General features: G+C 38.5%; 1 protein-coding gene and 1 long non-coding RNA gene across 2 annotated transcripts in view; both read right to left on the bottom strand.

Moving 5' to 3' along the window:
- The window catches only part of LOC140224841 (uncharacterized), a 165,358-nt gene that overhangs the window by 92,929 nt on the left and 56,614 nt on the right, over positions 1-15,815 (bottom strand). The window lies entirely within an intron of this gene.
- Positions 291-15,815, bottom strand: LOC109035489 (5-formyltetrahydrofolate cyclo-ligase). The gene is made up of 5 exons (XM_019049150.2): positions 15,699-15,815; positions 3,847-3,969; positions 3,335-3,462; positions 2,078-2,208; positions 291-806 (listed from the first exon to the last, which is right to left on the bottom strand). The coding sequence occupies exons 2-5, from the start codon at positions 3,949-3,951 to the stop codon at positions 595-597; spliced, it is 576 nt and encodes a 191-aa protein (XP_018904695.2). The 5' UTR covers positions 3,952-3,969; positions 15,699-15,815; the 3' UTR covers positions 291-594.

The raw sequence follows: 15,815 nt of genomic DNA, 5'->3' as shown, positions 1-15,815 counted from the left end.
GCAAGTCTTGTCACTGAAAAGCAAGCGAGTCAGTTGATAAGAGTCTTAAGATTATTCGATCAATTCGTATGCTCACTTTGGCATCATCGGTGCACGTGGCTTCAAGAGATGATAAAAAACATCAACTCTGACTGAACCAAGCGTAAGAGATCGCTACTTACGTCTTTTACTATCGTTGATTCATCTCTTTCGATGTTTTTTAGACTACTTGAGGGATCTTATGAAATATGAATGTATCAATTGGATGTTTAAATCAAATGATGAAGAAAGGTGAACGGAAAACCATTGAGTCTCTTTTATGAATTATCTTCTATATTTTTGAACACACTTAAACATTTTAAAGGCACATCGACAATTGCATTATTTCACAAATTTTCAAACTAGAACGATCTTTTAAAATTCTTGAATCAATGCGGAATGTTGAAATTGGAATGGCAAACTTATAAATAACATCGACAGCAATTTTAAGTAATTTTAAATAGTATAACTTCATTCGTCTCGCTAGTTACGAACACATGGCTCCTATTTGACTCCTTTGCCACTTCTTTTGAGATGTTTTTAAGTGTAGGCTGAGGAATAATTGATGAACAGTTATCATGGACTGATGACAATATCTGCATCAATATCATTTTCGGTGACTGGAATATCAGGGACAATTTGTTGCCTAAAAGCAATTCCAACAAGAACTGGCGGGCGAACTTTCCGCGCTTTCAAGATATATCGGTCGTAGTATCCTTTGCCTTTGCCTAACCTTTTGCCCGTTGCTGTGAAAGCTAGACCAGGCAGAATCATCAGGTCAAGACCTCCTGAAAACAAGACGATTCGATTAAATCAACTGTAAACGCGCACTGGATTAATTTGAGAGGGAGGGACATACTGCAAAGGAAAAACGTCGTTTGAACCCTTAGGCGTTGCCAAACCTTCTTCTATAAATCACAAACTTTCGGAACAATCTCTATTTATTTTTCCTCCAAATTTTAGAGGATATATTGTTCGTAATTTGAGCTTGAGTGACTGAATATTTTAAGGAGAAATATTGATAAAGTTTTTCAAAAGTAAATACTTTCTGAGAGGCACTTTGGCAACATTCGAATGCTTATGCGGCGTTTTTCTTCAAAATCACAGCACAGAAGAACACAAGGAGGCAGAGTGAAATTAGTCGGTGATTTTATTGGATCTGTTATTAATTTGAAGTAAATGCCTTATCACTGATCCAAGTCAAAACTTTATCAGCTAGCAAAGACACTGCCAAGAGCGCTTTTTGCCGTACGATAAAACTGCCGTGCTAAGGAAGAAAACCGTATGAACATTCAGGAGCTGCAAAATTTCCCTCAGTAAAACATGCATTTTTGACGACATTCATACATTTTTTCCTTGAAATTTTTAGATAATTTAGATTAAACTGCGTACAAAATTGTCTGAATATTTTTGAAAAAAGTATTTCCAATTTTCCCAGTACATTCGGTTTTTATCGAAGGAGACTTGGCAACATTTAAAGGCTCTTACGGCGTTCTTTCTTAGCACGGCAGAATAATATGACATGAGGCACGAGCACGACAGACAACGACGCGACGCAGTATACACGTCGCACTTCGTTTGTGTCGCATGTTGCATGCGGTGGAATTGAAGGCGTTTTAAACACCGTTTCGACTGGAGTCGATCGCATACAGCCAACCTCCTCAAGTCCTCACTCCATAGGCTGCTCGAAATTTGATTTTAGACTCCTTCAGGTGTTGTTTAGGCTAATGTAAATCTTCACATGTGAGGCACATTCTATGCGATTTCTCGGTCTCTGGTTCAGGTTTAGGAAATTTCTTAAGAATTTGGACTTTCGTGTAGACCAGGTCATCGGAAGCAAAAATAGCATCGCCTTTTTCTTTTGCGCATGACATCGTCATTTTTTTCACCGAAAATCTCGAGAATTATCGTTAGATAATCATCACCATAGCGAAAAGTATATTCAGGACGATGAAGAATTTTCGTAACTTTTACAATGGCAGTATGATAAAGTATGAAATGGTAATGTCACGTTTAATTGTAATTTTGCAACTGTACTATGAGAAGCAAATTCCCTTACCTGAGGCCAAAGCGTCCTCTCTCTCCTCTGAGGCGGGCACTTCACGAATACCAAATGAGTTTTTAGGCAGTGTCTTTAATTCCTCTACTGATTCAATCTTCACCATTTCCATGTCATCTCCAGTCAGCTGTCTAAACACAAAATGTTTTATAATGGACCACTAGACAAGGTACGAATTTAAGCAATCTGATACATGTTTCGTAATCAGAATTTCACGTAGAACACGATTCACACAACGGGAATTACTGAAACCAACTCCTAACAAAGATATTAACGTTTTTATTTCACATTGGCTACAAGGAATTCGAACTGCCCGCTCACAAGAAACTCAAAGCTCTACGCGAGTCAAATCGCGCACTATAACGGTTTCTGCAAGCCTCTCAATCGAGCAATGTTCATTTTCCATCACGTGTTGTTCAAACTTTAAGCAATTTGCTACAGCTGAGCCAAAGCGTCAAGACTGAGGTTGCCAGATTTTTACATCGCAGAGACTGCCATGATAACGTTTAGCGCGCGATGTGAATCACGTAGAGCATTGAGTTTTAATGAGCGGGTGGTTTGAATTCACGCATCAAGAATCATCAAATATCTTCGTAAGGAGTGAATTTCGGTAATTTTCTATGTGCGCATCGTGTTCTACGTGAAATTTTTGTCCAGAAACATGTATCAGAATGCTGAAATTCGTACCGTGTCTAGTGGTCCATTGAATAGGTTTCGTAGGTAGATCCGTACTGTTAAATGACATGCATTCGAATGTGCATCAGTCTACAAAAATATCTGACGTATCCAAAAAATGAGTCTTTTCTGTCACTCCTCGCCGAAGTTTCAGTAACAAGTTGCCCATGATTCAGTACAAACTAGGCAGGTTTGTCAAAATCTTTTTGACTATCTCGTACATTTTCAATAATCAGGGAATTTCACTCAAATTTGTCAGTGAAATCAGGGAAATATCAGAGAATTTCATTTGCTAAATTCTATGGCAACCCTGAAAACTCTTTGACTTGCTCTCAGGCACACCGACTTATTATTTTTTTTAACATCCACCGATTAAAATGGTCGCTCTCTTCATAGTCACTTGAATCCTCGAGTGACCTCGATTTCTCTCCAATAAGTTCTTATCAGTTTCGGCTCTCTGCGTCATCACTAATGACGCAAAAGTTCAATTCGCGCATACGGCAGACAGAATTCTCGGAGAATATTGAGTGAGGTCAGGAGATATAAGACAGAATAAAATGATGGAGCGATGACTAGACTTACTTCGGGATATAGCAGGATTTGTTGGATTTCAGCAGATCAATCACTATCGCGTCCGTCGAAACTTCATCTTCGCGACTCAAAAAAACCGAGACTCGTCTGCTATTTTTATACTCGGGAAGTTCCAACAGCTGAAAAGGAGGGATTAAAATCAATCAGAATGAATAATGAACTGTATTATTTTAATGGGTCAGTTGAGCTGGTCATAGATTCGTTTCTTGGTGCTTGATTCCTGTAGATTAGCTTAAAATAATAAGATCTGTCCAGTCTCTTTCTTCGTATAATCTTAGCCGAGATATCGCGCTTTGAAAAATTCGGTTTCTGACGTCATCCATCGAGGTATAGAAACCTTTGGTTTCTTTCACCATGGTTTCATCTTTCATCTCATCAGGGAAACGCACATTTGTATTTGTTACCCACGTTGCACTGCATTTGAAATGATGTGAATCAACTCTTGTTTTAAATTTCGGAATGATTAATCTCAAAGCAGATAATCGTGTTGAAAATGAACTTACTTTCGAAACTATTTCAGCGGATTGTGTGGTTCTTTCCTCCGGTGTTAATTTTTTTAGGACCTCTTGTACTTGTTTGCGGAGAGCACGTTTTGCCGCGACAGCCATTTTTTTTGTGGTACCTATCTGGAATGAAAAGCGATAGAATTTATAAATAATAAAAATAATACAATAATATGATACACAAAAATAATAAATACAAATCGATTTGACGGTCAACCATCCAGTGCGGTACATTACTGAATTTTCTTATGCATTACCATGGATGATCCGTCTTTACATAGCAGAAGTCAGTTTTAGCTAAACGCTGATGAGAACAAAACATCCCCGTGCACGTCGGTTCACCCTCTTCTTTTCTGTACCATTAACGCATAATATTCTCCATAAAATTTCTCCTATCCCATTTCTACTACGTTTAGAAGCAATCTCAACGCGTAATCGAATCCTCACAAGATAGATTTACGTCCCTCTACTAAAATTTCCGTACCCCTAGTTAATTCATTATGGACTTGGAATTGAGAAGAAATCTCGTTCAGTTCAGCTCAGCTCAGTGAACGAGTCAACGAATGATTTTGGGTCCGTTGCGCTGGGTTCGTTGACGCTGGTCCGTTGTTTGGTGCTTGATTCTTGTAGATTAGCTAAAAATAAAAAGATCCGACCAAACAGCATTTTTTTACAGTCCACATTAACCGAGATATCGCGCTTAAAAAAAATCGGTTTTCCACGTCATCCACCGTGGCAGTGACACCATTGGTTTATTGCACCTCTCTGTAATCAATTCTAGGTGGCGGTAGCCACCCCGGCCCAATCCTAAAAACTCCCCCTAAAAAATGACGACCCAAAAAAAAAAAAAAAAAAAAAAAAAAAAAAAAAAGACGGGTGGCTGCTGCCTAACTAGTTTTACACGAAACAACGCGACCGGGCTTTTCTGCACGGTTTGCGGTCCATTTAGCACTCCTGCTAATTAAGTCGTAAAGTAAAGCCCGAAAACCCTATAATATTTGGGTAGAGTATGCTCAGCTCTACTCGTAATGCCCACCCTTTTTAAGTTTAGTTAAATATTAAAAAAGTTATTAAGCTTTAACGACAAATTTTGGACCCCAAAACATGACGATGATGGATTGACCAATCGCTGAGCAGATGAGCAGATTCGGGGCAGATTCGAGGCCCGCGAAACGCCCGGCCGCGGAAGGCGGGCGTGTTATTTAGACAAACCTACAGCTATAACCGTAGAAAAAAACCCTATACAACTGTAGATATTTTGAAACTTCTATTCATAAAGCTCATACATATTTTTGGAATTTTGACATAAATGAGACATAAGGGAGAAATAACGGTAAATAGTTCATTTTCTAGTATTCTCAATAGGCGACCTGGGGGCACGGCTGTGGAAGTAATGGTAGCATAAAACCCATTAAACTAGGTAAAATTTAAATCTGTAGACGCTGGAGATGGAACTTTTGGTACTTTTGCAGACTTACATAGACGTCGAAAGGAGAAATAATCGAAAGAAGGAGCGGGTCCTTCAATTCTTCAAGCACATTTGAATTTGAAAATAACTTGTAGAACCGCGCGATGGATGGTGAGCGCCGACTCCAGAGGTTAAATTTCAGGTTATGCTACTGTTATTATGGCTTTAAATATTTAATTAATACGAAGAAGATAGATTAATTGAAATAGTAAGATGAAGATAGATTAATTGATGCGTGTTTCCATTTTATCGTAGCCGAAGATAACTGGATCCATTTCTATATAATCCTTTTATGATTCCCACACCCTTACTATGAGCTGTTACCATGTGCTGTTACAGTAAGTACCTACTCAGATCGCAACCTGCTATTTCTTCCCAGCGGCCCGGATCTAGTGATCTTTACAAGTAATTGTTTATGAATAATTGATGATATTAGTGAGTCCTAGATACTATTTCTCGTTAATCAGATTCAACAACTATCCACCAGAAAATCATCCTTTCCCTCAATACGATGATGTCTGTCGGGGTCTCAATTTGTGGGGATGAAGTTGTGTTTCCACTTTCTCCTAAAATTTTGCTAGCAGCCGAACTCCTCTGGAGTTGATGTGTCTCTTCTCAGTGTATCATGCTATCGGTGCATAAAGCCTCAATGTTTTCATAGACTTGTAATGCTCGATATTGGAAACGCGGTTTACGCATTCACCAATCAGTCGTGCGTATGTGTCTACTCAAAGAAGCTACGCAGCGCTCCGTTAATGAAATCAACTCAATGTCACAACATCCAAGATACTTGACTTTAAACATTACCGTTAATTTGATTATTAGCAAGTCTCTTGGATTCTGTGTCAGAAGTTGATTGAATCGACTAATTTGCCTGTGTTGGGATAAAATTCTTCTAATAAAGACCTTTCATATTGACCTCTGCAGAAGGTATGTATTCTATACTACTTTAATTCATTGGTTTAATAAAATTGATCTGCTAACTAATGCAGGCTATCCTTTATGATAACCTCTCTACCCATTGGCTAAAATTTGCAGTTCCTGGAGACGCAAACTTGCCGTCACTGCTTATCACATATAGGAGTGGCTATACCACATACAGAGTGGCTGTTCAATATAAAACATCAGTGCCTCCTGAAATCTAGATTATCTGAGTCCTCGCCTGACAAATTTTGATACCTACTCACTTTGCCTGCCACTATATCGATGTGAGAGTTACCTTAATCGGATAGTTGCAGAATCTCCCTGGCAATTCCCAGCATAGATATGATGGTGCTCCACATAATTAACTTACCGGCAGAATCATTCGTTCGATAGAATCGTATGAGAGGGATCACATAGCATAGGATATAAAATTAAGCCTTGAATATAGGTGATATTTATACTTTAACCTTTGGTTCTCGGTCTACGGTATGAAAGGGACGGACTAATACAGGAGAACCATACATGACAAGTGGCTCCTAAATTGTCATTTATTTGAGTCCTTAGCTGAAAAGTTCATGCCTGAAGGTGTGACAGAAAATGGACTGTTTTTTTCCATCCTTGAAAGTAAAACAAAGAATCAAAATTGTACTCTGCGTTTTACCCTGATAACGCGTTTAAACTCAATCGCAGCCGACTCTGCATGACCAGAATTGGCAGATACAGACTCATAAAAATGAAATGTTATTGAAAGGAAAACCAAAAATTAAAGTGGTATTCTCTGTTGTACCCTGATAACGCACTGAAACTCAATCGCTGTTGACTCTGTATGACCAGCATTGGCAGATAAAGGCTCCTGAAAATGAAATGTTATCAAACTGTTTCATTACAGTTCAGAAGATTCATGCTATTGAGATTGAAATTTCAGTTGTGGTAACTGTAACTTTTGCTTGCGGAAGCATCAACTTTTACTGTTTATCTTTTCCAATGACGAGTGAACTGGTCACATTTCTCAAGATACAGAATGCCATAGTATAGAGACATCTCTCACAAAACTAAAAATATTGATAAATACTTACTTTGCTTACTGTCTTTATGAGACGGTATCACGCGTTTGCAATGTTATTACTGATGAGGAAATTGGAGCTCGGAGAAATTGCGATTCGAATGGTCAAAGGACCTGGCAGGCATAACTAGGTATAAGCAGCGTAAATGATAGAGGTCCTGCACTGAGCTGCAGAATTTAGCTTGCATTCTATCATTAGTTCCAAGAATCCAAAAAAAAAATGTTGGATAATGTAAGACATAAAAGGTATCCCTTAACACAGGTGATGCCTCTAATGTAAATCCTGGTTTTGTGCCTACTGTACACAGGAGATGGAACATTACATAGAAGTCCTATATTAAGAGCAGCTCTGAAGTTGTTGATTATCAGGGTTCTTGCCTGACACATTCACCCACTTTGAAGGTGTGACAGTAAATAGACTGGTTAATTTTATCATTGAAAATAAACCCATTATTAGTTAAACTGGCACTCTCCCTTTCACCCTGTTGCGCGTTTAAAGTCAATGTGTCTTTGTGGACTCTAGTTGACCAGAATGGCCAAATGGAGAATCATAATGATGAAAGCTATAAAAGGATTTCATTGCAGCAGGCCGATTATTGAAAGTTTGAAGCAGTCTGATAAGAGATCGAAATGCGATATATTGCACAGTTAAGATAGGGCTGTCTTGCCTTGTCGTACTGACATAGTTTCAATAATCAGCATGCAGTTGAGAAAATTTATGTCATCACAACTAAAGTTTATTGTATACCATCTCCTTATGAACGGAAACATTTAACGCAAGTACCAAGATGATTTCATATGATGTCTGGATAGGAATGCACATAGTAAACAAGTAAGTAGCAACTTTTCGTTTCAGGCACATTGTGCCCAAGCATTGTGCCCTCAGTAATCAGAGAATCATAAAAGAAAACTCACTCACAACGAAAAAGGTACCTAGAGAGAGAAGGAATCATGCAAAATCAAGTATGGTCACATTTGGAAGTATTATTCCTCGGGGCAGCATAAAATTGAAAATGTTTCGTGCGTACAATGAGAAAACCATTCAAGAAGTTATATTGTTATTAATTTCAGAAATAATATGACATAGAAAAAAAGACAGGAGCCAGGAGAAATTGAAATTGCAATGCTATTTTGCTCAAACCCGATTCAAAATTTCCAAACGAAACAATAACATTATCATAACCTCTCTATGCACTATCTATGGCTTAGACTGCGCATTAGGAAATTTCGGCGAGACTAGAGTCCCTTCAGGCGGGACGATAGGCAACTCAGCAACACCCAGCAAGTCCGAGACCGAGACCCGAGACAATGAAAATGCCTGTCATGCCAGTGCCGTTGCCTGATACGGGTACTTTTCGTTCGTATATCCGGATGTATCCACTAAGCGGAAGGCGCGTCTTTACCCTGATTTACCCCGCTAGCTGTCTTACCTACCGCGCGACCTAGATTGCGTTATAAGTCAATGCGCTTTACTGTAGTTTCTATCGTTCGTAGCCAATGAGAATTAGGCATTACGTCAAGTGACCCAACTTTGTCACGATTTCAATACTGACCTGCGGTTTTTTTTCTGTGACGTACAGGGTGTGCCAAAAATATGGATCCTTCCTTACTGATGTCTCGAGAACGATTACAGATTAATGACATGCGGTTTGAACGAAATTCCTTAAAAAAAGGTGGGCCGCTTTCGAGGGGGGGGGGGGGGGGGGGTCGTTTCCTCTCTGCCTCGCGCCCGCGGGAACAACTTTTAAATTTAAAATGGGAACTCTCTTTGCCTGATACTTCGTAGAAGTCATACCAAAAATACGTGATATCCTTCCAAAAAAACAAAAATGTGATTTTTGTACAAAATTTCGGCCCAATCCAAAAAATGTCACTAATTACCAAAAACAAAAAAAAAAAAACCAGGCACCCAAAAATATGATGGCAGTACCGTTTGGATTCATCATATAAAAGGAAATGATATCAAAACGGCCCAATTTTCTCTTTCATGCCCATGCAATATACCAAACACCCCAACTTTTTTCACAAAAAAAAAAAAAATAAATAAATAAATACCTATAAGGTATGATGACCTGAACACGTTTATTGGATCCATCGCTTTAAAGGAGTATGATATCAAATCGGCCCAACTTCTCTGAAATATGCCCATCTCGGATCAATAATTTTTTTGAGACCTTCCGACTCATCGCTGAGGAGACACTGATCATTACTTGACCCTTAGTATATGTCCTTGTTTAGATGTCAAAGAGTTCCTTATGAGAACTGTAATGAATTTTTTTTCTTTGAAGAGATAAAATCAAAAAATCGTCATAAAATTGAAAAAAAAATTCGAAGAAAAAAAAAAGGAATGGGCCGGCCGGCACGTACAAAAAAAAGGGGGGAAATGTAGATACATTGGTATGCCCCAACATTTTGGCATGGGTGACCGACCCGGTCTTACCAACATCCATGAAGTTGCTAAGAAAGAAGCATTGTAAGTAGGAGGCACATAATATTCGCAATAATACGCCAAGGTTCAGTAGTTTGTAAGGCCTTCTATCAGAAACAAACAAAGAATATGGCATTGCTTGAAATTTGGTAAGTTGTTCACTCATGTGTGAATATCTTTCAGTCTATCTTTCAATGACGATTTCAAGAAGGACTGATCCTCCTTTTGACGATTATACTTGTTCATGTATATGTGAAAGAGAGACGATAATCACCCTATATTATCTACCACTTGTATGTACGGCCGGCCGGCCCATTCCTTTTTTTTTCTTCGAATTTTTTTTTCAATTTTATGACGATTTTTTGATTTTATCTCTTCAAAGAAAAAAAATTCATTACAGTTCTCATAAGGAACTCTTTGACATCTAAACAAGGACATATACTAAGGGTCAAGTAATGATCAGTGTCTCCTCAGCGATGAGTCGGAAGGTCTCAAAAAAATTATTGATCCGAGATGGGCATATTTCAGAGAAGTTGGGCCGATTTGATATCATACTCCTTTAAAGCGATGGATCCAATAAACGTGTTCAGGTCATCATACCTTATAGGTATTTATTTATTTATTTTTTTTTTTTTGTGAAAAAAGTTGGGGTGTTTGGTATATTGCATGGGCATGAAAGAGAAAATTGGGCCGTTTTGATATCATTTCCTTTTATATGATGAATCCAAACGGTACTGCCATCATATGTTTTGGGTGCCTGGTTTTTTCTTTGTTTTTTTTTGTTTTTGGTAATTAGTGACATTTTTTGGATTGGGCCGAAATTTTGTACAATTTTTGGAAGTCAGTGAGACACACATTAGCACTGGTTGCTCAACTTGAAACTTGGGTGAAAGTGTTGTGGAAGAAATCAACGCTGGAAAAAAAAACGCATTGGATCTAGAGTCCAGACTCTTAAAAACATCGACAAGAAAAAATACTCTTGATTCAATTGGATTTTTGCTTATATCAAGAACCAAGTCGCTTAATTTGAGCGGATTTCTTTTTGATTTTTAAGCTTAGATCTGCTTGAATCAAGAGTCCTTTTTCTTGTCAATGTTTTCAAGAGTCTCGACTCTCGATGGACGATCCAATGTGTTTTTTTTTCCAGTGAAGGGTGTCACTACCGCGGTGGATGACGTCATGAACCGAATTTTTCAAAGCGCGATATTTCTGTTGATATTGAACGTAAAAAGTTGCTTCTAGGACAGAGCTTACAAAACTCATTTGCAACTAATTCATAAGAAGCGAGCATCAAAACACGATTCTGTGACCAGCGCAACTGACCCATTCCGTGTTAATTGAATAGTAGCCCACCGCTGTCTCTAAGGCACAGCAGTGCGACCACAAACTGTCCGAAAAAAAAAGAAAGAAAAAAAAAAAAAAAAAAAAAAAACATTGAGTGACGGCTTATCACTCGAAGTACGTAAGTTCCAGCTGATAACGACCTCATACCGAGATAAATCGTACCATTTTTAATAAACCTCACAAGACCTTGACCGGGACACAAGCACGTGAAGTCTACCTCAGCAAAGAGAATAATCGTGTGAAAAAAGCGAGCTGTTTTGTTTTGTAAATAAACGCGAAGAACTTTCTGCGGCTCTAGGTAAATTTTCCGGGAGTCATCAGCCTTAAATGCACTGACCTGCGCGACGAGTGCATAAAAAGTCGGGCATTTTTAGCGCGTTGCACTTTTTGAACTGCCACGCTCAGTGAAAATATACTTCGACGGTAAAACTACCAGACCACCTATCTCGTTTCGGTGTTTAAAAATCACCGCTCCTGTTTTTTTTTTCTTTTTTTTTCCTTCTTATCTTTTCTTTTTTTTTTGGACAGAGAATAAATCAATATCATTTCTCCACATAAACCACGGAAATTTTCAAGAATTGACGTTGAGTAGTTTTCAATTTTAAAAATGAAGTACGATAGGAAGTCTACAATGTCGCAAACCGAGATTCATGGCCTGGCAGTCTTACCAACGACTTGGTATTAAAGGCTTCTTGGTAAAATTAACTGTAAAAAAATAAAATAAAATAGGGAACGCCTAAAGAACTGATTATCGCAGAGAATTGTACCTTATATGTCCTATTTCGTCGCTCCTCTAACGTAAGGGCGTATCTCAATTTCCACGTGAGCCTTGTTCTCCGTATAACTCTATACTTTCCCGGGCTCATGCGAAAATCGAGATACGCTTTCACGCTAGAGGAGCGATGATATATTCATGACAGAAAATTGCTTTTCTCAGACTCGTTGCGCTGGAAAAAAACACATTGGATCTAGAGTCCAGACTCTTTAAAACATCGACGAGAAAAAGTACTCTTGATTCAATCAGATTCTAGCTTAAATCAAGAACCAAGCCTCTTAATTTAAGCGGATTCCGTTTTGATTCAAGCAGAAATCCGATTGAATCAATAATATTTTTCTTGTCAATGTTTTCAAGAGTCTGGACTCTAGATCCAATGTGTTTTTTTTTCCAGTGAACACCCTTCCCATGATGTTTATCAGGTGTTGAATTTTAACTTCTCAGGTATGCAAAAAATACCGTCTATATTTTTTTTCATTTTTTGTCAGAATTTTGTGAAGCAAGATTAAAGCTCTCATCTCTTGATGAGAACCTGATTTAATGAATCTGATGACATTTCAACGATTATCTGTTGAATTTCAGGTGTTTTCATGATAGTTTCGTAATAGTTAAATGATGACTCGTTGAAAATAAGATAAAATAATTGTAGATGTCATCAACCATTTTCACCAAGCTCGATATATTTTTAATGCGATCTTTGTTTTTGTTTTTCAGGTGAGTTACAATTTTTGGTTGTATAGAGCTGCCGTCGTAGTTTCTTTTGCCTCCTCAGTATACATGTAAGTCACGAATCTTGAAGTAATTACTGCACACTGGGAAAAAAAAACACATTGGATCTAGAGTCCAGACTCTTAGAAACATTTACAAGAAAAAATACTCTTGATTCAATCAGATGTAAGCTTAAATCAAGAACCAAGCCTCTTAATTTGAGCGGATTTCCTTTTGATTTAAGCTTAAATCTGATTGAATCAAGAGTATTTTTTCTTGCCAATGTCTTCAAGAGTCTGGACTCCAGATCCAATGTGTTTTTTTTTTTTCCAGTGCAGGCTTGATCAAAATTATTTTCAAAGCTTTTTTTGTGTTTCATCCAAAAGCCTCGAACCTCTTTGCTTATATCTTATGACCGGAGGCAAACGGAAACGATCCGATAAAATGCGCCCGTTTTTTGAAATAAATGGTCACCTGTGTCCACAAAACCTGCGTACGAAACTTGAAACAAACATAAAGCCCTTTTCATACATACTCTCTGTGAATTCTTTTACAGCAGCAGTTTTATTTTCTACAGCGAAATTTAATATAGCTTCTTCAGTTTCAACCAAAATAAGGTACGAGACACGGAAAAAAATTCTTTGAAACATTGGAGGAAAAATATTCCAAGATTTCCCTGAAAATTATTATTTTACCAAGGGAAATTTGGCAACGGCTGAAGGGTCATACGGCGTTTTTCTTTAGCACGGCGGAATCGTGGTCAAATGTTTTTCGGTTTAAAGAATTAGCGCCTATTGTCTTGAAAAAAAAAATAAATAAATTAAGAAATAAAAAATTGATAAAATGTGATCCGTGGATTCCTTCGATCACATTCTTTAACCCGACAGCCCTAAGACGCTTTTTCACAGGTGATCGTTCCGTTGACCCGGAGTTCAAGAAATAGGGGAAGTTTCCACTGCTGCTCGTTTATCTACATGTCAGCCTGTCACGCAGCGTGGGATAATGGTCCGGTAGATCACAACAATCACTCAACTGCGCGGCTCCAAACTGGTCCCGAACGAGACCGACATTTTGAAAATTCTTCAAGCCGAATTCGAGTCTTGCTAGGGTATAACGCCAAATGCACATTTAGACGTTGCCAAATCTCCTCATATAAGGCGCGAATTTCCTGAAAAGCTTATGATTAAGTTCCTTTAGTTTTCTTAGAAATTATATTGACAACTCAATTGTAGAAGTCTGAAAATTTTGTCTTGCTAGGGTCTAACGCTGTTATACACATTTGGACGTTGCCAAATCTCCCCAAATTAATCACGAATTTCGTGAATAGCTTGTGATTACTTTTTTTTGTTTCTGTCTAAGAATTATATCGACAGCTCAATTTTGAATGTCTGAAAGTTTTAAGGGGAAATACTCAAATTACGGAATTACAAATATTCAATTCTATACATAGAAATTGTTTTTTCCACTAAGTAAATTTAGCAACATATAAGTGTCCAGACCGCGTATTTCCTTCGCACGCTAGCACAATTTCAATTGCTGAACCTTTAGAGGAAACAAATTTTTAATTACAAATTTTAAGAAAAAAGCATCGCTCCATCATCACTCTCTTTGAAAATAATATAAAACCAAGATCTCTATTTAAAAACGTGTAAAACGGCGCTTTTTCAGAATGGTCAACATGATAGGTCAAGAGGTTACGCATCATAACACATGTTTGCTCATCAAAATGTCTTTGAGAAAAGTGTGTCGGACACATCAAACGATTCCACTTTTAACTTAACTCACAAGCGAGTTAAATCGGTTTTTGTAGTTGACTTTGGCTGTTCGAAATTCCCATCGTTTGAAAATACAAAGTGTACTCGAGTCATAGTAGGCACTGGACTAATCTCAGTGTGTGTTACGATAGAACATGTCCTCAAGAGCGCAGACTTTTTTTTTTTTTTTTAACAAATAGTAGTATAGTGCGTCAGAAGAGACTGAAAATTTGGAATCAAATTTTGTACCTAAGCTTACTTTCGGTCAATTTGAGCAATTTTGATTTAGATTTGTTTTAGAATCAGAAACGCGAATTTCGGACATCTTTAAGATTTCTTATGTGTTGTGCGCGGAATTTTGATGCCACAACATGTCTTGTTGTAGGTGAATAATTCTTAAACTGTCAAGTGATCCATCGAACCATGCCTGCAGGCCGATTATTGAAATTTTGGGTACGTCCGTCGGGCGACAGACAGATATAGGTGAAATGGCGGAGTGTAGTTGGGTCGACCACGTCTTATCGCTGTTTTGTAGTGCCTGTGTCGGGTAGAATTGACGACAAGCTACAGGCACCACTTAAGTTCTCGACAGTGTTTGAAACTCGGCATGAAGTCTTAGCAGCCATCTGGCATACAACTTTTTTTCTTGACAGCCATCTCAGATCTCATAGGGACCAAAATGTAAAATTGCCCTTTCGAAATGCCTCGAGTCAGAAATATGCCGAGAAATCCCATAAACGGAGTTTAACAACGATTTTCTTAGCGGCCAAGGCTTGGTCGCTAGTTTCATTTCTTACCGGCAAATTGCTGTTTAGCTGCGGCGCACAGTGGATCGAGTCAATTAGAGAGCTCGGACATGAAATTTTTGACTAAAACTGCAATTTTTTATGTTTATATCGCTACATTTTAAACCTGAAAGGAGTGCTCCTTGAAGACAATTTCACGAGAAAACCAATGGAACAACTTTCAGAACCTCAAAGTTTTATTTAAACGGAGTTATGAGCGCTTAAAGTTTCCAAGTTCTGTCCGACCTCTTCTATTGACTCGATCCACTGTGCGGCGTGTGTTTCAAACATTGGTTCTCGACAGCATGTCGTCGACTCTACCCGACACAGACGCGACAAAGCTGTGACAAGCCGACCAATCATATTCCGCCGCTTTACCTAAGCCATCTATTGTCCGCCCGACAAACACAAAATTTCAATAATCGGCCTGCTGGCAGAATGCCTGATTCGACGATCGACTGTTAGTCTGGAAGCGATTTTCTTCCGAGAAAACCGATGACCAAAACGCAATCCTGCGGTCTGCAACGGAAAGGATTAGCATAACTGACGGATGAACGCTCATGGGTGGGGGTGGGGATTATGTTTTTAAGACGAGCACCTCACTTCACTTCCACGAATCGCGTCCCGAAGAATGTCGGGAAGACGAGCGCGCCTCTTCCAGAACGGAAGCACCCGGCGCGGCGTGAACGAGAGAAAGAAGTCATAGAGCAAATCGGGACT

Source organism: Bemisia tabaci, chromosome 6 (assembly GCF_918797505.1).
Source record: "Bemisia tabaci chromosome 6, PGI_BMITA_v3".
NCBI lineage: Eukaryota > Metazoa > Arthropoda > Insecta > Hemiptera > Aleyrodidae > Bemisia > Bemisia tabaci.
The sequence above is the reverse complement of the archived record's forward strand: the minus strand, read 5'-3'. Positions and strand labels throughout refer to the sequence as shown.